This window comes from Otolemur garnettii, unplaced genomic scaffold, assembly GCF_000181295.1.
Source record: "Otolemur garnettii isolate 467f Iridium unplaced genomic scaffold, OtoGar3 scaffold00002, whole genome shotgun sequence".
Classification (NCBI taxonomy): domain Eukaryota; kingdom Metazoa; phylum Chordata; class Mammalia; order Primates; family Galagidae; genus Otolemur; species Otolemur garnettii.
Genome location: NW_003852397.1, coordinates 5739084 through 5764257, shown reverse-complemented (window position 1 = coordinate 5764257; position 25174 = coordinate 5739084). Strand labels below are relative to the sequence as shown.

The 25174-nt window shown below is 47.7% G+C and overlaps 1 protein-coding gene across 1 annotated transcript in view; it reads right to left on the bottom strand.

Moving 5' to 3' along the window:
- Positions 1-25174, bottom strand: part of LOC100955690 (coiled-coil domain-containing protein 162-like) — a 44899-nt gene that overhangs the window by 7183 nt on the left and 12542 nt on the right. Inside the window, exons 6-14 of the mRNA XM_003781812.3 lie at positions 19660-19769; positions 12158-12307; positions 11236-11289; positions 10424-10591; positions 7953-8105; positions 7583-7714; positions 6850-7002; positions 5360-5569; positions 875-995 (exon numbers count right to left, since the gene is read on the bottom strand). Of these exons, the coding sequence (XP_003781860.3) occupies positions 875-995; positions 5360-5569; positions 6850-7002; positions 7583-7714; positions 7953-8105; positions 10424-10591; positions 11236-11289; positions 12158-12307; positions 19660-19769 (1251 nt within the window). The remainder of the gene's footprint in view (positions 1-874; positions 996-5359; positions 5570-6849; positions 7003-7582; positions 7715-7952; positions 8106-10423; positions 10592-11235; positions 11290-12157; positions 12308-19659; positions 19770-25174) is intronic.

Here is a 25174-nt window from a genome sequence, read left to right as displayed (position 1 = left end):
GTTGAGCTATAGGCGCCGAGCCCAGGGGTCAATTTTCATTGCTGTTTTCAGAGGACTCTTCAAGCTCCCGGCACCCAAGAATCATAGTGTGTTTTATGAATAACACCAGAGAGATGTGGTTATTGATGGTCTAACATGTTAAGATGTTTCCAAATCTAGTGGAGTACTTGATGTTCGTTAAGTCTGCAGTCCTTAACCCCCGGTATTGGTCTGTGGCCTGCTGGGACCTGGGCCACACAGCAGACAAGAGAGTGAGACTGCATCTGTATTTACAGCTGCTCCCCATCCCTGCCCCACCCCCAAGCTCTGCATTACATTTTCACAGGAGCATGAACCTTACTGTACACTGTGCATGTGAGGGATCTAGGTTCAGGGCTCCTTCGGAGAATCTAATGCCTGATGATTTTAGGTGGAATTGAGGTGGGGATGTTGGCACTGGGGAGTGGCTGCAAATACAGATTATCGTTAGCAGAGAGGTCTGACGGCAAATAATAAATCAATTGCTTGCAGACTCATAGCAAAACCACATCCTCTATCTGGAAAAATTGTCTTCCATGAAACTGGTTCTCGGTCCCAACAAGGTTGGGGACCGCTTCTTTAATAGTATATTACACACCCCTGGGACTGGATTTTACCATTAAAACCTTTGAGTATAGGAAGTCAGTACTCCAAGGCAAACTAAAGAAGAAAGTTCTGACTGTCCGTGAATTAGAATTAAGGTTTATTCGTTCATGTGTATTTGGTCATTCATAAATACTACAGAAGACCCACTCCATCACCACCAGGTTGTTTTTGCTATTCACCGAGACCCTCCTTCAATTCAGACCCCAGAGGTTGGGGAGATTTCTCTAGCCAGGGGAGGGGATATTCCTACCGCCTGGTGAGCTCATCTGGACAGAAGATGGTGCGGCCTCACTGAGCTGACCCCGGAGCTCTTCCACACGGCGGAAAGCGCCCAGCTTCACACTGCGCTCCTGGGCAAGCCTGCTTCTCATCTGAGGGGAAAGTGTTTGAGAAGCAGAGATGTTTTGTGCTGTTTATTTTGGTTGGTGCCGTTCACAGGCTGTTTCCTAGGGAGCTTGTGGATCCCAGACTATCCCATGAAGAGAACCAGGCCTTCTTGAAGTCCTCGTTAGGCTGAACTTAGCCTTTGGAGAATCAAGAGCTTCAGGAAGACCAAGCACTTAATCTAAAACGAACAAAGGCAGCCCTGGCAATCCTTTATTACCTTATAACGGCTAGGAGCTTATTCACAAAGTTGTGTCTTTTATGTTTATTTCACCAGATGGGTAGAGGGAGAGGGGAGTAAGGGCCCAGTTCACCCAGAACCTTGAGGGCCAAGGCACGGTACCTACACTCAAGACCTGCAAGAGCCCTGGTAAATTTCAAGTGGCGGAAAGACGATCTCACGCTCAGTCTGCTGGGAATGCCTGAGCACTGGCTCCCAGGTGTGACAGGCCTGCCCCAGAGGCAGCCTTGGTAGTCACTGATGCAGCTCTCCTCTTGCACAGCTGACCCTCAGTGCCCCAGCAGGAGAGGCCCCGAATCCACGTGCACCTCATCTGCATAGCTCACAGGTATTTTTAATTTTGAATTTATCATCTCCTAATTTTGTTCTGTTATGTTTTATTTTGTTTTGAGATAGGGGCTGACTCTGTCATCCAGGCTGGAATGCAACCTCGAACTCCTGGACTCAAGTGATCCTCCTGCCTCAGCCTCCTCAATAGCTGGGACTACAGTTCCGTCACAAGGCCTGGCTAATTTTTTCTAGTTTTGGTAGAGACAGGTCTCATTCTTGCTCAGGCTGGTCTCCAATGCCTGGCTTCAAGCAATCCTCCCACCTTGGCCTCCCAGAGAGCTAGGATCACAGGCCTGAGCCACCATGCCCGGCCTCCTACTTTTCATTATCAAAAAGTTCTACACACAGTAGTGGGTTGACTGGTACCTCCTAAAATTCATGTCTACCTGGAGCCTCAGGATGTGACTTCATTTGGATGTGCTTAAGCTAAAATGAGGTCATACCGGATTTAGGGTGAGCCCTAAATCAGATGACCACTGTCCTTATAAGGAGAGGATAGGATACAGAAGGACTCATAAGGGAGACGTCCCTGTGACGGCGGAGGCAGAAGCCAGAGTGATGTAACTACAAGCTGAGGAACGCCAATGGTCCCGGAAGCCACCAGAAGCTGGGAGACATTCAACAGGCTCTTTCTTAGAGGCTCCACCAGGACCCAACCTTGCTAATACCTCAGTTTCAGACTTCCGGCCTCCTGCGAGAAATCCATTTTTGTTGTTTCAAGCCATCCAGTTGGTGATAATTTTATGGCAACCCCAGGGAATGAATATACTTGCTAATCTCAAAACTTTAGCCACATGTGTTTTACAGCCTACTCCTGCCTGTGTCCCCCGCGACCACCTGTGTACTTGGAGCTTTGACCACAGCCTTGCCCTAAAATGTTAGAGTAGGCTGTTCCTTGGGTGTGTAGAGGCTCTCAAATGTAAAGTGTATCAGAGGTCTAGAGTTAGGAACACTGGCTCATATAAACTAGGTCCAAAGTCCCTCTATGTACAAGGGTTGGGGTAGGATCCCCATTTTCCATGGGCGGGAACCTGGGGAAACAGATCAAGATATTTTGAGCCAGGCCAGCACGAACCACTTGAGGGGTACTAGCAAGGGGAAGGAACGTGCTTCCTATGGACCTACCTTGTGTTAGCATGCCACACCCCATGTCACGGAGGCAGGCATTGTGTCGTGTCCAACCAAGGTCACACGACCAGTGAGTGCAGAGCCAGGATTTGAGTCTAGGTCTATCTACCTGTTCCCAAGGCTTGTCTGCCTTCATGCTCCCAGGGTGGATATGACACCCTGTTCTAAGTGCTTTATTGGAAGGACTGAATTTAATTTTCCCCCAAATCCCTCCTGGTGAGCACATGATCTTCACTGTACTGATGGGGAAACGAAAGTGCAGAAAGACCACAGACCTTGCCTGAAGTCACACAGCTGGAGGGCTGGGGGGATGAGGAAACAGGCAGGGGGACTCCAGGGCCTGTGCTGTAAGTGACCTTACTGGGCGTAGGAGGCAGACAAGGACACTGGTGCTCTTTGAGGTCAGATAGTCAATACCTGCCCCCAGGGTCCAAGGCTAGAGGTGGGTTACAGAAGCCACTGGGGACCACGGGGGCTCTCCCTGGCTGACAGTTGCTACTGGGGCTGGGTAGGCCCAGGGATACATGAGCTGTCAGGAGAGCTATAGGGATGATTTAGAAAGAACCAACGATTTTTACATACATATGGTGACAATAAGTATTTAATAAGAGAAACTTCAAACTATTTGTTTTGACTACCTCCCGAATCTCTGCCATGAAACAGATAATTAACTATTCATCGGAGAAACTAGTCTATGGACTGTCTCCCTCCTTCTGTGGTGGCTCTTAGAAAAGCATAGTCCATAGGACTAATGTGGGATACTAAATTTTTCTTATGGGTTCAGTCATATTTTCATTTACTTTTCATGAAATCAATGCGAAATCCTGACTTTCTTTTATTCCAAAATGACTCTACTTCTACACCATCATTTTCTTTAACATTCCCTCTATTCAACTCAACTTTTAACCTTTTTTGTCATTATTTTTGTGAATTTCTCCTTCCTAATCTTTAGGCATGAAACGCTTGACCAATAATTTAATTTAACTTTCCAGTTTCTATCTCCTATTATCCCTGGTGAATGAATTAAGTGACTTACTCATTGAATGGATATGTGTAAAGTGCCTGCTCTGTGGGGCACTGTTTCTTTCTCTCTCTCTTTTTCTTTTTTTGAGACAGAGTCTTAAGCTGTCACCCTGGATAGAGTGCTGTGGTGTCATAGCTCACAGTGACCTCAAACTCTTGGGCTCAAGTGATCCTCTGGCCTCAGTTTTTCTATTTTTAGTAGAGATAGGGTCTCACTTTTTGCTCAGGCTGGTCTTGAACTTGGGAGCTCAAGCAATCCACCTGCCTTGGCCTTCCAGAGTGCTCGGATTACAGGTGTGAGCCACCCCACCCAGCCTCTAATAATATAAATACAAAAAATATCATAAATACAACATAATTAAAATGTGGCATGAGTTTGTTAATTATTCCTATAGGGCTACTTTTGGCAAACCACTTTTGCCTTTCATTTTGTCTCTACAGTTCCAGAAACACCTGAATAGAATCTAATAGCGTCCATCATACATGCTGCTTTTCCAGAGTGCTTCTTGGAATTTTCTAAAAGTTCTAGTTCAGGGATTAGAGTTGGATAGAAACATGTTTTTCAAGCAGGTTACCAGTAGGCCATTGCTTACCCAGCAATAACCACAATGTAAATCTGAATCTGACCATTTCCCTGGGGTTCCTAGAGGGGACAAAGCTTGGGAAACACCCCTGTGGCAGACAGGAGAGAGTCATGGAAAAGCAGAGAAAGGTGGCAATGGCTCTCACTGGGGGCTTTCCCACCCTGGGGTTTACCTGCTAGGGCCCACTCCCTGGGGTTTACCTGGTAGGGCTCTCCCACCCTGGGGTTTACCTGGTGGGGCCCCCTCCCTGGGGCTTACCTGGAGAGGCTCCCCCTCCTTGGGTTTACCTGGTAGGGCTCCCCTCCTGGGGTTTACCTGGTGGGGACCCCTCCCTGTGGTTTACTGGTGGGGCTCCCCTCCCTGAGGTTTACCTGGTGAGGACCCTGCCCCAGGGTTTACCTGGTGGGGCCCCCTTCTCAGGGTTTACCTCGTGGGGGTCCCCTCCTGGAGTTTACCTCGTGGGGTCCCCTCCCCAGGATTTACCTGGTAGGGCCCCCTCCCCGGGGTTCACCTGATGGGGATCCCCCTCCCTGGGGTTTACCTGTGGGGATCCTCCTTCTTACCTGGTGGGGCCCCCTCCCTGGGGTTTACCTGATGGGGCCCTCTCGCCGGGGTTCACCTGGTGGGGATCCCCCTCCCTGGGGTTTACCTGTGGGGATCCTCCTCCTTACCTGGTGGGGCCCCCTCCCCAGGGTTCACCTGGTGGGGCTCCCCTCCCTGGGATTTACCTGGTGAGGCCCCCTCCCTAGGGTTTACCTGGTGGGGATCCCCCTCCTGGAGTTTACCTGGTGGAGTCCCCTCCCCAGGGTTTACCTGGTGGGGCCCCCTCCCTGGGGTTCACCTGGTGGGGCCCCCTCCCCAGGGTTTACCTGGTGGGGCTCCCCCTCCCTGGGGTTTACCTGGTAGGGCCCCCTCCCCGGGGTTTACCTGGTAGGGATCCCCCTCCCTGTGGTTTACCTGGTAGGGATCCCCCTCCCTGTGGTTTACCTGGTGGGGATCCCCCTCCCCGGGGTTCCCCTGGTGGGGCCCCCTCCCCGGGGTTCACCTGGTGGAGCTCCCTCTTCATTTTCTCCTGCTGCAGCCGGCCCAGTCTAGAGGCCCTCTCAGCCTCCTCAGCCAGGAGCTGCAGTTGCTGTTCTTTCTGTCCAACTTCTTCTAGGAGCTTCTCCATGCTGGATGTTTTCATGACAAGCAGCTGCTGCTGGGTGAGAGCCTCCTGGGCCATTCTGTGCTCTAACTCCTTCCGCAGTTGAGCCTGTGGTAGGAGAAGGCCAGAAGGGAAAGAGGCACAGAGCTCCTCTCGGCAGAAGGCCAGGGTTGGGCATCACAGCAACCATCCTGTCCTTCGGGGCCCAGGGGCAGAACCACAGAGGGATTCCTGGCTCTCGTGACATAATCCAATTGCTCTGTCCTCTGCTGGTGGGAGCATGAGCAGGCCTGGCATGGATGCTGTAAGCCCTGAGGCCACAGTCAGAGGGAAGCAGAACAAACAAACGGGAAAGGCCAGGCAAGCGACCAGGCCACTTTGTGGAAGTAACAGTCAAATGATTTGGTCAGATTAGCACCAAGATTTGATAATAATGTGTATGTTAATTAGCTTATTAGTGTGACACATCTATCACACATGATATTCGCACTATCATGGAGCCTTCATCAGGAGGAAGTAGTGGAGGGCTCGGGGCGTAACACCTGGCGACAGGGTCCCACTGCACACACACTGAGTGGGAAGGAGGGTCTGATTTCGGCTCTGTTTTGACTTCCAAAACAGCTGCAGGGAAGTCAGATTCTAGATGGTTAAAGAAAGAAAGGCATAGTGATAATTTGGTTCTGTTCCAAAGTTTTTCTAATAAGTAGCATCCTAAGTACTAATCAATACTTAATATTAATGATTATTCATATTTGTATGGTGCCTTTCAATCTGGCTTTTCTAGGCTGTTCTTTAAACTCAGCCATTCTCACTCTAAACCCAGGGTCTCTGCTTCATTCATGCTCGCAGGGTTGGCACAGTTAGGAAACACTTATATTTAAAACACTGTAACTTGGGTGCCAGCCCCCTTTGAGCAGCAGTAACTTTCGAAAGTAAGACTTAATGGGACAGGACCCAAGACTCTGTCTGGGGGATGGTAAGGAAGGCTGAGCCACTCTTCACGTGCAGAGGGGTGCTGTCAGCCCAGTGTGCTTGCACTGTGAAGGCCTGTGTGCCAGGCAGAGTCCTGGGTCCTAAGTCACCCTTGGGCAGAAGATCCTCAAACAGGGAAAGGTACACCTCCGACATGTATACACACAAGACAATAGTCTTGCTTCTGGGTAATATTTGATCATTTTAGCCAAACATAAGTTAAGAACAAAAGCCGCTGCCTTTGGTTTCTGGGCTGGAAAGGAGTGGGAAGGAAAGCCCCAGTCCAGGCCATCTCTTCCTGGCTATGCCTCGTGTGGCTTCACACTGTGGCGCTTCAGTGGCTGCGGCCAGTTGCCATGTTCAGCGTTGCAGACATGTTCGGAGACAGGGAGAAAGAGGGCCTGAGGCCCAGATACCTGGTCATCCTGCTGCTTCCACAGCCTCGCATTGTCCGCCTGGGCCCTGGCCAGGACCCGCCTGAGAGCCAGCAACTGCTGGCGAAATAAACCCGCTTCTTGTTCTGCCATCAGCTTGATTCTCAAACACTCTTTTTTACTTTGCATAGATTCCTGTAAACATCCCAAACACAGTAGGAGAGGAGATAAGTTTCCTTTCCACGTTTTGAGCTTCCTAAGCAGTATCTAAACTACTTCCTCGTCCCCCCTTCTTTCCAGCTTCCGGTAGGAGGGAGCGCCTGCTGGTAGCTGCTTCCATGATTTTAATAAGGACGGTGTGACAGATGAGACTGAACAGAATTTCAGAAACGGTAAGTGAAAGTTTCCAAAGCATTATCCATATGAGCTTTGGTTACAATTTGCTTTAAAGCAGATGTTCCATTTATTATTTGGTTACTTCACTTTCCTCAGAGAATCAGGTGTGAAACCCAAAGGTATGGAGTGTTTTGACAAAGCAGCCTTGGCCCCGGCAGAGTCTCTTCCGCCTTGCACCCCGGGCATGCTAAATCTCTGGTGGATCTCCCTCACCATTTGCTTCTGCCTCTTTTCTATTTCACTCAAGGCTCCGATGTTGCCTGTCCCCAGGAAAAACCACCAACTGTCAGATCCTTCCAGATGGTTGGCCCTGCTACCTGATACCAGTGCCCACTGGCCCTGCTGCTGGGCTGTCTGGGCCTCCCTCCCCAGCACTCACCTCCTCCGCCCTGCTCAGCTGGGCCCGAAAGTGCGCCTGCTGCACGGCCAGCCTCCAGCGACCCAGGCTCCTCACTTTGCACACCAGGGCGGCCAGGCTGCAGTTGTCCTGCTCCAAGGCCCACAGCTGCTCCTGCTAAGAAGGCTCATTTTAGAAAAGACTGGCTCCAATATGTTCCGGGGAAGGGCATGAGTCCTAACGTCAGAAGCGTGCCAGGAGATGACACAATGGTGTGGCGAGTCCCAGTGGCCCCTTTAAAATGCCTGATGCTTTCCCAGGGACATCACATGCGAATGTAAACAGGGCCCACGGTGGGGGCCAGATGCTGGGAGGACTCACTGATACCCCATTGCTAAACGAAATCACATACTTTGGCTGGGTTTTGTTGCATTCCTGCTCCAGGTCTGGCTGAGCCCCACTTTTTCTTTAGGTCCTTCAGAGTGTCACTCCCTTCTGTTTTCACTTCACTGATGAGTTCACACACTTTCTGGATCAAATTAAGCTGATTCTCATCCAGCTTCTCCTACAAATTGCAGACTCAAGTCACGGAAGTACAATGGCTTTGGGTGGAGTAGAGGGCAGTTGATAAAGTCATTGCGCCTTCTACAACCTGACTTTTGGAAATGATTCCACAATGAAATATCTCCCACCCGGACAATGATCCCAACACGGATTGTGTGAAAATCATGCCAGCAGCCCTGCAGGGATCATCCTTCATCCACAGGACGTCATCACTGGCACAGCTGCACAGAGTGTGCCCTCCTTGTCAACGTCCAGGCAAGTGGGACTGGGAGGACAGTGGATGGGCACAGGGGGAAAGTGCGTCCACCACAGTGCCCTGTAAGTTATTTGAAAAGCTGAAGTAAGGACTTTTGCTGCCAGGATGACTCAGAGCAGAATCTGACCAGACAAGATACTGTGGATGGGACACCACCAAGGGACTCTATTAACTGGAGATAAAGTGGAGGAAGGAACCAGGCTGGCAGCCTTCCTGTTTAGGCTCCAGCAAAAAACCTCATTCTGAAACATTCTGCTCTGCACAGCAGGAGCTTGATCAGTGGTGAGTGCAACCACAGAGGCAGCTCCGGGACCGAGTTGTGTCTTCCCCAGTTTGTATGTTGAAACCCTAACCCCCATTGTGACAGCATCTACAGATGGGATCTTTAGGAGGTAATTAAGATTAAAATGAGGTCATCGAGTGGGGCTCTATTCTGATAAGACTGTGGCCTTTTAAGAAGAGGAAGAGAGAGACAGAGAGATTTTTCTTTCCATCCCCTCGTGTGAGGATACAGTGAGAAGGTGGCCATCTGAAACCAGGAAGGGAAGCCCTCACCAAGAACAGACCCTGCTGGCCCACTGATCTCAGACGTCCGGCTTCCAGAACTAGGAAAAGGTAAATTTCTGTTGTTTAAGCTACCCAGTCAATGGCACTTTGTTATGCCAGCCTGGGTAGGGATGTCCTCTCATTTCTGAACCACTTCCCTGGAGAGGATGGCAGGGGGATGGCGCCCAGCTGGGAGCCAGAGCAGGAAGCCTGGCTGTTGGCCACACAGTGGAAACTTCACCACCTTCTTGGAACCCTACAGTAGAACAGGAATTCCTTACTTGAGGGGGCTTGGTAGAACTCCTTTAGCCTGGGAGCAGTAAAGACTTCTCTTTTTTTTTGTTGTTGCAGTTTTTGGCCGGGGCCAGGTTTGAACCCACCACCTCCAGTATATGGGGCCAGTGCCCTACTCTTTTAAGCCACAGGCACTGCCCAAGACTTTACTTTTTATCCAAGTTGTCCTGCTCCAAGGCCCACATGTCCAGCAGGACACTTCTGGCAGAAGCTCAAAGGAACTTAAGAAAATTCTCAATAATCTCACATTCAAAAGATCACTTGGCAAATTCCAGCCTTCACTGTCTGCTCATCCCACCTCCAGCAGCACCAAACCAAATGAATCTTGGTTTTGATGCTTTTGTATTTATAAGAACTGTACTTTGCAAGTAGGGAGAAATCACCAATCCTCTTTGGCATGACCAGGCCAGGTGAATATTGGTGGACACTCCCATTAACATAACAACAATGGGACCACTCGGAACCCCTAGGGAGAGACCTAAATGGGCTGGCTCTGGGTATAACAAGGAAGGGAGCGGGTTGGGGGTTGTAACTTTGTACTGAAATTCACACAGATGGGGCAGCTGGACCAGGTCTCCTGATGGGTCATTTAAGCCATGGGGCATCTATCCTACGGCTGCTCAGACATCGGATGAAAGTGATTGGCTTCCACGGTGCTGCAGGCACATGGCACCCCATCACTTCTCTTCTGGGATGGGGTTTGGTTGACATGTCAGCGGCTCCCTGACACTGAATGTCAGACAAAGTCTGGCAAGCATTTTGAGAGTTTAGACAAATCTCTAAAAGCCAATTCAAATTCTGAATCTGCTCAGAGAGCTCCTAGGAGGTGTCTATTCCCCTCCATGGGGTCTGTGTTGGCCCAGAACACTATCTTGCCCCATTTGAATAGTCACACTCAACAGACAAAACAGTAGTAGAAAGTGGTGGGGGTTTGGAGCAGCAGAAACCCGCCCCCAACAGCAACAGATGGCCACAATGGCACTGGCAATAGACTGTGAAGAGCAAACATTTAAATTATCCAAAATTCAGTGTCTATTCCGGTAAAATGATGACAACCCAGTGCTGACTCTGCAGCAAAAGCCCAGAGCTGGGAAGTCCTTGGTCCTGAGGCTCTCTTGTTACACAGAGTCCATCCTGTCATTGACCTCTGTGTGGCCACTGTGGCACTCAGCTACGCCTGGTTCCCAGATGGGCTGCTTAGACATTTGACAGGTGACACTCACTTTTATGTGTACACAGGTCCTGAACAGAGCTTGAACTAATGCATCATAGTCCTCTTGGACTTCTTTTCTCATCTGCTGCTTGAGATTCAGATTCTCCTCTTCCAAGTCTGTGAGTTGGGCTCTCAGAGCGGTGATTTCCATGATCATATCGTGACTAAGCTCTGCAATCTAGAAGCAGAAATATGTATGGATGCCCAATTCAGGAATTCCAAACTGCTACTGCAGGACTGTGCGTGCAGGGGCGTGCTGAATGCGCACTTCTGTGTTGAGTGCAATGCAGAGGGGAACCTCCTGCTGCCCAAGTGTGAGCAGAAGAATCCAGGTTGACTCAGAAGTCCCAGAACAGGACCAGACACTTAGTTGATTCTCAGTAATGTCCTGGCTGGACCGAATGCCCCCAGAATACCACTACTTTAGTACTTTTTACTTGAAGAAAATATTCCAACTCTCTTGGCTTCCATTTCCAAATGACTTTCCCTTGACACCTCAGCCCAAATACGCCTTCTTTTTTAGAATATACTTTAATCTCAAAAGAAAACAAAGAACAAAAACAAACAAAAAAATGAAATAACAAAACTAAAAAGCCAATGAAAAAGGAAACAAATGCCCTCCAAACAGAATTACTTAAAAAAAAAAAAAAAGTACATTCTCAGGGGTTTCTGCAGTGGACCGTCATTGATGGGACTTCTCCAGGTGACTTCTACAGGTGACACAAGCCAATGACACTGAGATGTCCCATCTCTGGCTAACGCTGAGTGCAGATGTGAGAAATGGAGAGGATAACCTGTTTATAATATTAGTAAGTGGCCTACCTGGCCAGCGTCGCCCTCGGGTGGATCCTGGCCTCTTCGCATCGCTTCCAATTCCTGAGGGGGAGAAAGCAGGGCACAACCCAACTCAAACGTGTGCGCTTCATCCAGGGCTACACGCTTCAGAGCAACACGCTCTGGACACCTCCTGTTTGTGTTAATGGGACCTCATGCTGGGAACTTTGGGCTCTGCCTGGAGCTGGGACTATGCTTTTGTCCCTTGGACTCCAGGATGTCCAGTACAGCATCAAAAGACAACATCAACTTCCAGTACCCACAGGGATGCGGAGAACTCAGCAATGGGGATGAGGTAAAACGCAGGCAAATCCCAGACTCAGGGCCTGACATTTTAGTGCTTCCTTTGAGATTTTGATTAGTCTCGCAGACTTTTGCACTTTTCTTAGGTATAAACTAAAACCACACTGGACTTCTGGTGCCATTTACTCCACGGCAGTGCACAGTCCGGGGCAGGGGCGGTGACTTGTGGATCCCAGCAGTGGGACTTCTCCTTAAGGACTGAACATGCCAAGCACTCTGAACACAGTTTGCTCACAGACCTGGCTTCTTCACCAGCCCAGGAACAGCATAGGGTGCCTTGTGTTTGGGAGGTGGGAAGGTGAGCTATTCACCTTCCCCTGGGGGCCAGCCCCTTTGTTGGCCACCTCTCCTGTTCCCCATGGGACACCTCCGAAGCACATAACCCAGTGTAACGGGGGCCATCACTTTTGCAACTGAGAATAGCAGAGCCCAGGAAAATGAACAATTAAGAAGAGGAATGTGGAAAGAGGATCATTCACCCACAGTTCTGCCATTAAAACCACTCGCCTCCTCCCCCTCTCAGCTTTATTTTCCTCTTCTGAGTGACCCCTGGGCTTCCCTGCTCACACCTGTCCCCACTGCAGCTCCCATCCTCCCGGGCGCCCACCTGCTCCTTCCTGCGGAGCGTCACTGTGGCGTGCTGCAGCACTTGCTCGTAGCTCATGGAGTAGGTCTCAAAGTTGCTGCGCTCTCTTGCCATCACATCGCAACCCAGGGACAGGAGGCAGGCATCAAGGTGGTCTTTCCTGAAAGTGACCTGAAAAGGAAGAGGCGTCATTCATGGCCACTCCAAGAGGGCAGCCTCGCCAGGCTGTGGGCACACGCCACTTTGGTTCATAGACCAGCTGTCATTTCTCCTTTGTACCCAAACATCAGCACTCATTTGCAAACCTCTCTTTCAGGTCTGCTCTGAACATTTGCACCTCCAGGGACAAGAGGAATGGAGGCCCCCATGCATGCGTTGAAATATTTAAAGGTTATAAATCAAACTAACAGACTGGTAAAATGAAATGTTTAATTCTCCTACCTTGAAAAATAGGCCATGTGAAAAAGACAGAGGGCCAGGTTTGAATTTATTATTCTTGGACTATTGTGAGTTCTATGCAGAAGGGTGGTGACCTAGGGAGAGCTGGCCCCTCAACCACAGTTTATAGTATGCTGTGAGGGGCCTCACATGCCTGCAAGTGGACACCCCGGCCCACATGTCCAAACTCCATCCACTTCCCTACAGTGACCCCTGGCCACCCCCAGGCCAGCATGCACATCAGTGGTGAGGTCCACTCTCCCTCCGGGAGGAAGGTCTAGAGAGGAGGCACACGCAGGCCAGAGTCAAGGAAACCAGCATCCTAGATCCTTGTGATGTGCTCTGGAAGGAAGGCGGGGCTGTGAGTGGACATGTCCCCACAGCCCAGGGCATGTCTTACCGTGTGGAGAGGGTATTGCAGGGGGAAGGCCAGACAGGGGCCCTTTGAAGAATGGAGCATCTGGAAGGGGCCCCTCCTGCTCTGGGTGAGGGGTCACAGGGCTCATTCTCTAGGCAATTCCATTTACCTATCTCCTCTGTCTCCAGGGCACACTTTTGAAAAGGTAGAAACAGAGGAAAAGTCCACCCTTCCAAGGCAGGCTTAAATTTAGGCTCTGGAGAAAAATGAGAGCCAATATCTATGCAGCTAGGACCTGCGTGTCTGCAGGAGCGTCTGTGTTTGCTGTGTTATCAGTGAGTATATCTGTGTGTGTATATTGGGGGTGCGGGGGCCCTTCTGGGGCCAAGTCTAACACTCAGCCGGTCCTCTTACATGAGCTGTATCTGTGACACTCTCCGGGTCAGGCTGGTTCCCGGCTCATTGGCAGTCTACTGTAGAAGCTAGCCTTCTCTCAGAGACTGGGGTGGTCCCTCTGGCTCCGTCATTGCAATCTCAGGGCCCCACTGATCTCCGGGGAAGCTTGGGGACAGCCAAGGTAAATTATTGAGACAACTAGCAGAGCTGGCAGGTGGTGATGAGACTTCCTGAGGAAGGAGGGTGGAGGGGAAGTCAGACGTAGTGCCGGAGGCCTGCTTCACTTGTCTGTGGCCTCCGACCCAGTAATTCCTCTTCTAGGAACTTATCTCTAGGGAATAAAAGTTGCACACAAAACCATATGCAAACAGGTGTTCCTTATATATTTTTTCCGATAGAAAAGAAACATGGAAACGATCTAAATTGCCTACCAACGCAAATGAGTTGACTCCACATGGCTCACCTACACGAGAATGTACTAAATGGCCACCATAAAAGGGCCATATGTTTATCGACAAGGAAAGATGTTTATAACATATACTCAAGTGTAAAAGAGCACACTATCAAAGAGAACACACAGAATAATCTTATTTTTTAAAACAAAAAGTGCCATGGATAGGAAAAATGTTACAGAGTTTGGAAGGAAATGTGTCAAAATAATACTAGTGGTTATCAATCAGTGATAAGACTGAGTGTATTTTCTAAAACATGAATGTATTTTCTACCATGATATAATCTTATATATGCTATATAATTAAAATTATATAAATATATTTAAAATGCATATATTAATTAAAAGATAGACTTTTTTTTAAAAACGAGGTTACTAACTCTACCAGTTTGGCAGGATGCAATCAAGGTATGTGCCGTGGAATCTGCAGGTGGAGACCTCTGCGCGGGCTGGACTTAGCACTAGCCAGGCAGTTAGGGGCCGGGGCTCAGTCTCTCCTGCCTCCCTCTCAGGAGCCCTCCTCAATGGGCCCCTCCAGTAGGGTGGGGTGAGGGCAGGTCATTTTGCCTGTTATACTTCTGGTCCTGCTCTCCCAAGAAGGAGAACACCAGGGCAGCCATATGTTAGAGGCTGACATAAGGCACAGGAACTCAAGGCTATCCCCTGTGCCTTGACTTTCTATGGTGAAAGGTCACCATATCCCTGCATGACAAAGGAAACACTTCCCATTGGTGATGGGAGCCTTGAGCTGTGAGAAGTCACAATACCACACTGGAGGCCAGCAAGATGTGGCCGGTGACCTCATCCAGCCAGTGCCCAGAGCCAGCCACAATGACTCACCCTTTACTGTCTTGGACATCAGTGCCAGGACATGGGTGTGCCTACAAGGCCTCAAACTGCTCCCATGCAGGGCAAACACTTGTCAAACTACCACTGCCCCAGCCCCTGCAGATAGAGGGTCCCAAACAAACAAATGCAGAATTGAGCCACGGACCTCTTAGCCAACATGATGCTTTCCCTGCCAGGGTGAGGAACCCTTTGGCAAGTCTGTGACACCAAAGAGATGGGGATGGCTGGGACTTCCCCTGGGCACCTTCAGAGGCAAAGAAGCTGTGTTACTTCCTTCTCAGGGTGGCTCTGCTGTGGCCTCAAGAGGCTGAGCTGAGAGATCAGCTGGAGGGTGTAGCCCAGAGTGGAGTTGGGGCTGGATGAGGGAGGGGGGAGAATGAGGCAGAGCTCTGCAGGGGACCTGGAATGTGGAGGTGGCAGAAGTAGGCAGACAGGAGGCTGTGACTGACAGTGAGGGGGAAGTGTAGGGGACTCCCAGCAGCCCCTTTCTCCAGATGAACTTCTGCCCCACTGACTGTGCATTCAGCCTTCTGGAAGCAGCCCTGAGCTGGACCACATACAGCCTGTGTGGTTTCTGTTGGCACAATCCTCCTCAGGTCAATTTATTTCCTAAAAGCTACTTTGCCTCCTGTCCCTGCCTTCCTGGGTCACCATAAATATCAGCTGTGCTTGTGTCACAATGCAGTGTGGGTAGACTTTATCTGCCAACTTTCTCTCCAAAAGCCCGGGTGGCATAAGAGCTGCAGAGGAAGGCCGTCAGCCCAGTTCTCCACAGCAATCAGCACCACCCTCCGCCAGGCTGATTCCATCACTGATGTCTAAACCTGAGCCATGATGGATGGCCCTGGCAGGAAGAGCACCAAATTTCCCCAGGGATTCTTCAAGAGAGCCATGGAGGAGGAGGGGAAGCCTGGCAGGTGCCAGGCCTTGTTGTGGCAAAATCTGGCACCATAGCCTTCTGGGAGCAGAACGAACTTCTGGGGTTTGCCTCATCTTGGGATACAAGCAGCCCCCAGGTTATGATTGAGATAGGTTCTGTATGTTTGTTCTTAAGTTGAATTTGTATGTAAATTGGAACAGGTACATTTACCTATTACTTGTAATAGCCTCTGTTCATAAGGGCGAGTCACGCATCAGTCGGATGTTTCTAACTCAGGGACTCCCTGCACGTCATACCAGTGTAACAAGAGGCATGCACGGTGTGCACTGAAGCTGTTTCCAAAACCTCCTTCTCTGCTGATAGAATATTTCAGTGACTGCCCCTTGACTCTAGGATAAAATGCCAATTCCCAAGGATTGCTCACAAGGCCATCCGGCTTGTGGCTCTGCCCACCTTCCCAAGGCCCTTCCAAAACTCTCTATACTCCCTTCCTAGATTCCTCCATCTTCCTCTGTCTTCCCTGTCTCTCTTCATGTGGCCAAATCCTGGTGCTTCAAGATTTGACCCAGACAACACCTCCTCCAGGAAGCCTTCCCTGACTGTCTCCTGCCCCCTCAGTGGGGTGTCCTCACTCTCTAAACTCACACACAGCCTGTGAACGCTGTCACAGCTCTTGCTGCCCTTTCCTGACATTGCCACTTCACCTGTCTCCGTAAGCTCTTTGGGGACGGGGCTCTACTTCTGCCTTTATATCTCTAATGAAGAGCCTGGGAAAAGTAGGAAACCTATAAGCACTTACTAGATGAATGAATAACACCCGGTACACAAATTCAAATAGTTCAGGAACCCCCAAAATAGACTATGATAGTTTTGATTTGCAAAAAGGTCAATCTTTGACTTCAGGCCAGCGTTTTTGGTATAAAATTTGGGCACAATGTCAGTACTGATTACGAAAGGCTGGTTTTCTAAAACTTGGAGAAGGAGGCAAAAATCACTAGAAAGCCAACATGGGTTCAGGAAAAGTCAGGTCAGATTCACCCTGTTTCTTCAGGAAGTACAGCAGATGCAGTATACCGAGATTTCAGCAGGACATCTGAGAACCCGCCCAGCCTGGGAGGACCGTGAGTGGCCAACATAGGGTGGGGGCCTGTCTTGTCATATGCCATATTAGTGACTCCAATGAGGATACTGAGGACAGGCTGATGTTAGCCTGGGAGAGGGAGAATGGGCTGGATGACTAAAAAATTCCGATTTTGAAAGATCTCAAGAGGTTCAGGAGTAGACCAAGCTGAATGGGAGCGAGACTGATGATATGGTAGCAGCAGAATGTCTGTGGAACGCAGTGGGGGGGGCATCAGGTGGCCACTCAATGCATCAGCTGGGACATGGCTGCACAAAGCCAGCCCTCGTGGGTGTTAATCAAACAGAGTCTTGGGACTGAGGCACTAAGAAGACCGCCCAGAATGGCAAGGGCGCCCATGCAAAGTGAGTGTGGGAAGTGGAGCTGGCTTAGTGAGTCTGAAAAGAGCAGATAGGCTGAGGTCCCCATGGTAGGTGCGGGCAGTCTGTGCCCGGCACAGGGGCATCCAGGTGGAGGGGGTGCCCAGCGTATGTTCCACATTCCAGTTCAAGTGTGCTGGCCCAGGGCTGCACTGTCGGGAGGAAAGGGTAGCAATTTGTAACCCCCAGCCAGAGGGATCCTGTTCTGATTCGTCCTCCTAGAGTAGCCCCTTTAGGGTAATTTGCTGAGTCTTCACATACACGTTAGCAGTGGCTCTCATAAGCCCCTCTTACTGAACAACCCTCTGGCATCTTGGGAGGCTGAGAATTGTTAGCAGGGCTTAGAACCATGACCTGTTGTGTCTCAGGGATGGACGATGCATGACGCAGATGAGGGAGGGACCAAGTCCATCTTAGTAGGGATATCTAGAAGCTAGGGATATCTAGAAGCCCATCAGGCACAGACTCTGGAGGGGCCCAAGCACCCTGAGGGGCTGTGATTTCAAAACAACCAGGTGACACCACCCCTTCAAGTGTGCCCCAAACTCCAATTGTGCCTGATGTGGCTTGCTCTGCCTTCTTTTTTGAGACAGTCTCGCTCTGTCACCCTGAGTAGACTGCCATGGTGATTTAGCTCACAGCAGCCTCAAACTCATGGGCTTGAGCAATCCTCTTGTCTCGGCCTCCCTGGTAGTTGGGACTTTCCTATCCTACCTTCTAATGTCCATGTTCCTTTACAACAAGGTCCTGCCCTCAAGATTGGGGTGAAGCATACAGATAGGGGCGGAAATGAACTTGGGCCACAACATTGTTTTTATTGTTGTAAAATATATATAACCTTTGCCATTTTACCATTTTTAAGTGTACAGTGAGTGGCACTGAGTACATTCACACTGTTGTGCTACTACCACTGCCACCACCATCCTTCTCCGGAACTCTTTCTCTTGCAAAACTGAAACTCCATAAACAATACTTCGCTCCTCCCCTAACCCAGCGATTTTCAATTAGTGTTCCGCAGCACACTGGTGTGCCGTGAGAGGATCTCAGGTGTGCCATGAAAATTTTTAAGGATCACTAATTAAATTACTTTCAAAAGAAGTTCAAAGCATGGTGAGTATATTCTTTTTTTTTTTTTAACTCTTGTTTTCGATCAACATAATTTAAGTGTGCCATGGAAATTTAACTATAGGTTCAAGTGTGTTGTGAGATTAAAAAGGTTGAAAAACACTGCCCCAGCCCCTGGCAACCACCATCCTCTGTGAATTTGACCTCTTGGAGTCACTCATACAAATGGAGTCATGCAGTATTTGTGCTTTTGTGACTGACTGCCTTAGTTCACTTCGATCATGTCTTCAAGATTTACCCATGTTGTAGCATGCGTCAAAATTTCCTTCCTTTTTTTTTTTGTTTTTTGCAATTTTTGGCTGGGGCTGGGTTTGAACCCACCACCTGCGGCATATGGGGCTGGTGCCCTACTCCTTTGAGCCACAGGCGCCGCCCAGAATTTCCTTCCTTTTAAAAGTGAGCCACAAAATTTTTTAATTCAAACATTTTTCTGAGCATGCCTTACCCTAATCACATCTGTACCTTGAGAGCGGAAGACTACTTCCCCCTCTCCCGAGAGCCCCGTGTTGGTGTATAATTGAAAGCTCAAACAAACACATGTAAATCATCAAGTTCTGGGAAAAATGTATCTCTAGCCAACGTATAAGTTCCCTACCTCATAATTAAGAACCGAAGTGTGTCTTGTAAATTGATAGAGAATATTTGAAAAACTTAGAAAAATCTGAATGTGGAGAAAACGTGTTTAAAAAATGGAGAACATGGGCGGCGCCTGTGGCTCAAAGGAGTAGGGCACCGGCCCCATATGTCAGAGGTGGCAAGTTCAAAACCAGCCCTGGCCAAAAACTGCAAAAAAAAAAAAAAAAAAAGGAAAACATTTTGCCAGGTCAGATTTCTACCTAAAGCCCTTAGTTAACACTCCTACAAGCTGTTATGGCCAAACGTCCACACAAACCCTGTTGTCCTGCCTTTTCTTGGATCCCTTTGATTTAGCAAGGCACTTCTTGCCAAGAGTAAACACATTTCCAAACTCCAAGGGTTGTGTGTATTCATGGGTATTAAATACGTATATTTATGTATATTTTTCTGGTAGGGCACATACAAAAAATGCTGATGTAGGTTTCCTTTGGGGAGCGGGAACCGGGGAAAGGAGAGGAGGGGAGGGTAAAAATCTGACCGTCTGTGTTGCTGGGTTTTTTTTCCACATTGCATATTTTTAAAATGTTTTCTAGAAAGTAGCATTATAGGATTTTTTGGTTTTCCTGTCTTAAATTTTCTATACTAACAAATCCACAACAGAAAATGTTGCTAAAAATAAACTCATTCATAAGTGAACCCCAAGATTACTTTAAAAAATTGACAAGATTTGAAATCAGCCAACATATGTATATCAATTACACACATGTTTACTAGAAATAAGCCTTTTTCCAAAATTAAAAGCTAATGATTACTATTTGGGGTTTGGCCTCAGTATGCATATCATTCTTACAAAGGAAGCACCAGGAAATGTGGTAAATGAGAAAGTCTTCCTTGTTAGGGTTTATGTAAAAAAAAGAAAAAAGGCAGAACGACTGATTTGCAATACATACCTCTTGTCCACCATCCTGGCAATTCTCCATTAATCTCTGTGCAAATTTTTCAACTATTTGGGGTCTTACAACTGAAAAGTTTTCCTTCATGACTTGGTGTTTCCACAGATCTAGGGGGAAAAAACATCCTGTTGCTAGTATCACAAAGATCATTACTGCCTGTGAAATGTAATACCGGATACAAGGTCATTTCCAAATACAGTCACCCCTGGGTATATCCAGAGAATTCATTCCACGAGCCCCACAGATACCAAAATCCACACATCTCAAGTCCTGTAGTTGGCCTTGCAGAACTTGCAGTATGAGAAGTATAAGAGTTCATACAGCCTGGGCGAGGTGCTCTCACTGGTAAACCTAGCACTCTGGGAGGCTGAGGTGGGAAGGGTGCTTAAGCTTAGGAGTTTGAGACCAGCCTGAGCAGAAGCGAGACCCCATCTCATTTCTACCACCACAAATGGTAGAATGAGTGGGCATCATGTTGCGCACCTGTAATCCCAGCTGCTCGGGAGGCTGAGAATTGCTTAAACCTGGGAGTCTGAGGTTGGAATTGCTTAAACCCAGGAGTTTGAGGTTGCTGTGAGCTAGGGCAATGCCACACCACTCTAGCCTGGGCAACTGAGTGAGAGGAAGGAAGGAATGAAGGGAGGGAGGAAGGGAGGGAAGAAAAGAAAAAGAAAAGAAAAGAAAGAAAAGTCAGCCTCTCCATATAGGTGGATATTATTTCCCAGATATCATACTGTGTTTTCCATCTGCATGCGGTTGAAAAAACTCTGCCTATAAACAGACCTTCGCAGTCAAACCTATGTTGTTCAGGGTCAACTGCACACAGAACTAATGGGTGAGCTGGGGGCAGGGGATAGCTGAGGACCCAGGATGCTCTGGGACATGGGAGGAAGGAAGAGCCTAACAAGATTCTTAATGCAAAGCTCTGGAAAAACACCTTTAAAGTCCAGGGACTGTGTTCTGATACCATAAGGAAAAACCCCAAATCAAATGGGACTGATCCCACATGACGTCTATTTTCATTAAAGCCCTATGTATATGTGAACAATTATTTTGATCTAACACAACTATCAGAAATAAATGAACAGCTATTGTATTTATCTGATATTAGTAATATATTCCGAGTGCTACAGGGCAAAACTAATTTGAATATACAGTAATAAAGAAGAGATAATAAAATGAAGAGATAATAAATAAAAAATCCAGAAGAGAGAAAAAAGTGTCCCAGATGAGGCACCCTGAGAGCTGCCAGGCTGTGAACTGGGCCTCTCAGGAGAAAGCAGCAGCGTGGCTGACACGTGAGATGTGGCCTGTACACACTTATCCAGAGTGACATTACCCAGGCAGCAAAAGGGTGGAAACACAATGTCCCTCATTCAGCTCTAGTTACTCAACTACATCAAGTCCTTCCCATGAAGTAGTATTCAGCTATAAAAAAGAAAGAGGGAATTCTCTATATACTGATAAGAAAAGAGCTACGGATTGTTACGTGTAAAGGGCAGGGGCCAGAACAGTGGGCACAAAGCACTACCTTTGGTAAGAGAGATGAAATAGGAGGAAGGCTAACCCCTCAGGCCCACTCAGGGTGATGGCTCCAGAAATCTCCCTTTCTCCTGTGCCATCGGTTCTTCCCTCTTTCCTGGATCTGTCACAAAAGCACATGTTCTCTCTCTCAGATCATAAGACTTCTCTTGGCTCCACTGTGCCCATCAGCTATTGCTCACTTCTTTGCACCCTTTTATAGCAAAATTATAGAAGGAGATGTTGACACTCTGCCTTCAACGTCCCTCAAACTTCCTCTTAAACCCGCTTCCCTGGTTCTCACCTCCACTGAAACTCACTTTGTCAGAAACACCAGTGATCTCCGTGTAACTGAAGCTACAATGTTTTTACCTGACTACCAGCAGACCTGCGACCAATTGGTCACTTTCTCCTGCCTGAGAAACTTCCTTCCCTAGGTATTGGGACACCACCGTGTCCTAATTTTCCTCCCTCACTCTTTGCTCCTTCTACTCCTTCTAGATTTCATTTGCTGTCTCTCCCCACCTGCCTCCAACCGTAACATTAGAATAACCCAGGGAGCGGCCCTTGGCCCTCCTTCTTTTTGTATACTCGTTCCCTTGGCTATCTCATCTCATAGCTAAATCCAGTTACAGCCCAATGGCTCTCAAAGTTAGATCCAGTTTCCACTTAGTACCTCTTCTGGGATATCTAAAAGGCATTCACAACTTAATTCATGCATCAAATCAAATTCCTGATCTTCCCTCCCTCACTTGCTTCATCTACGGGCCTCCCCATCTCAGCTGATAGAAATTTTATTTTCCCAACTGCTCAATTTGAAAATTTTGGAGTCATCATTCACTCTTCTCTTTCTCTCACACCCAATAATATCCAATCCATGTGAGCTTACTTCATAGGATGCCCACGTACTATTTCTACTGCTCCTGATTTTGTTTGAGCCACCATCTCCTCTTGCTTGGATTATTGCAATGTCCTCCAAACCATCCTCACCCTTCTTCCACCCTTTCTTCCTTCACCGTCTAGTCTCAGAACTGCAGACAGAGAGATTCTATTAAAACATAAGCCAGACCATGTCACTCAAACTCTGGGATGGGCCTCCATTACAATCGGAGTAAACACTGAGGTCCCGGCGAGGCTTTGCATGATCTGTCCTCATCCCCCCTCTTTCCCTGACTTCAGCTCCGGCTACTCTCCCCTCACACTTTCCATTCCAGCCATACTTGGCATTCCTTAAATGTGACAGGCACACTCTGCTTAGGGCCTCTCAGGGGTATTCCTTCTGCTGGAATGCTCTTGCCCCAGATACCTTCCTCGCTAAATTCCTCACCGTATCCAAATCTTTGCTTCAAATGTCACTCACGCAGTGAGGACTGCTCTGACCACTCCCTATTTAAAATTGCAACATGCCCCCTTCAAATCTCCATGAAACCATTCTTCCTTATTCCATTATTTTCTTTTATCTTATGTTTATTGCTTGTTGTCTACTCTCCTCTATGTTATAAACTTCATGAAAGTAAGAAATTTTGCTCCATGGAGGTGAGACTACATCCCTAAAGCAATTCCTAAAAATATGGTAGCCGAGAACATAGTAGGTGCTCAGTGAATAGTTATTGAATGAAAGAATTAATATATACATAAAGAATCACTGAAAGAATATATGAAAAATTAAACAGAAGTGTTTACGTAGAGGTGACATAATGGGGTGCAAGGGCATTGATGGTGGCAACAAGACTTCTCAATTTTTTTTTAATATAATATTGAGTTTTGTACTGTGTGTATGCATTACCTGTAAAAAAATAAAATAAAATTTAAAAGTAATCTGACAGTGCTAGAATAATGGGAGACTGGGAGCACTCCTTAACTTCCACATGGAAGACCAAGGGCACACGTGCTTGTTAATTACATTGGGAAGAACAGACCATGGCAGGCCTGCCTCCGTGGGCGTGATCCAGGGGAGTCTTGAGAAAAAGAGACCTCTGGAGTTGCACCCAGGAGGCAAGCCCCACCGGCTCCCTTTTCTGTGCGGGGTGCTGGCTATCGCAAAAGTGCCCATTGGCCCACTCCCTGGCCAGCTGTGTCTAATTTCAGATGAGCTTTTCTATTTGACAGGAGACTCAGTGCACACGAGGAGAAGCGCCCAGCACAGTCTTCCCCAAAGTGTGGCTGTGATAGAGCCAGAGCTTCTGGTGTTTGTACTTACTATGCTATTTACAGGGGAGTCCTGGTTTCAATTCCAGGATTTCTCCTACAATTGACTACTTTCCATAATAAACATATAAATTTGGTTTTGCTTTTCCTTTAAGAAATAAAGGCCAGAAGACCTTTCTAGCACCATTGTCCCCACACAGTGGAAGTGGAAAATCCAAGAGTTAATGTACCCAGAAATTCACACTTTTTAAGATGCTTAAGACGCTTAAGATGGTTTAAAGTCTAAGCTTAGACGAGATAAAGTTCATATTTTTCAGACAAAAAGTTGTAGACTTCTTCCAGGGTACTGTTCTGGCAGGTCTCCAGCTCACAGATAAGCCTAGAGGGCCCACATCTGTCACACATCTCGAGCTTGGCAGATGTCCACTGGGCTGGTTGTGGTTTAGCCTTGTGCTCAGCCGACAGGATTATATCTTGGCAGAGTGCTGGGCACCACAAGTTCAAGTTGAGACTCACGTCTGTATTTGCATCTGCAGGTGGGACTCGAGAGAATCAGGGAGAGTGGGATTCCCACCAGCAAAGAGGAGTGGGCTGTCTCCAGGTGTGTCTTATTTCAGGGTATAGTGTCAATGCTTTTTAAGATGAAGCAGCAGCTTTTGACAGAAGCATGAAAGAGGGAGGAGGACAGCGCACTGGGGGTCACATTAGGACTTTCATTCTCCCTCCTTCTCTGTCCCCAGTTATTTGACTACAAGAAACATTTACTTTCTGTTGGCCAAACCACTTCCCCTCCCTCCGCGTCTGAACGACACCATCACCCAGCCTTCCCCCTCTAGGAAAGGCACCTTGGCTTGGTGACATTTCACTTCCCCAACACAACCACTAGGCCTTTGTGCCTGAATGTCCCTGAGCCCTACACCAAGGCAGAACTGAAACCCAAAGGCACACAGCTGCCATCAAGGTTGGTCTTTTGACCAGCCAGGGCCCCAAATAAGTGGGTAGGCTGAAAGCCTTACTGGAAAGCCTTACTGCAGTATACACGTGGGTCTTGGACTTGGTGTTTTTCAAACTATTGCCCAGAACCCTAGTTTCCTGAGTTGATAATAAACATTCCCCAGGGGAGAAAAAGATTTTTCCCAAGGCCAAATACATTTTAGAAATTAATCAATCGATAATAAACAGAAAAACACTGCATATTCTCTCTCCTTAAGATAAACAGTGTACAGGAGGATGGGGAAGGCTCTGAGGTCTGGAGTACAGGAAACTTCTAAACATCATTTACCATTAAGTTCCCAAACTTATTCTGATAAAAACCAATAAATGAAACCCTTCTCCCCTGGTCCCTAGAAAACACAGTAGAAATCTTCCTGTCCAATGCAGTCAAGACTAAGAGTTGGGTAGTGAGTCCAAAGAAGTCAGTTATGGCAAAGAAAACTTTACAGAAGACATATGTTATCTTAAACATTTTATTTAACTTCAAAATACATAAATTCATGAACATTTGCCGATCCTCTAACACAGAGTCCAGGTCTTTTCTTTGCATGTACCCTCTAATTGGCATTCCGCACCATTTTTCTTTTTTCAACCATATACATAATGCATAGTCTGCAATTTCTAGTTTTTGTTTGTTTTTGGAGAGAGAACTTAAAGACCGTGAAAATCTAACTGCATTCTTTTAGATGTTTTCACAAGTTAGTCTACATTTTAGTTATCTGTCTTATAACCAATTTGATAGCTTTTCTTTTCTAAACAACTAGCCTCTCTGGATTTTTTTTCACAACTTTCAACTTCGTTTTTTAAATTTGTTTCTTTTTCTTAAACTCAATTTTTTTTCTTTTTTTTT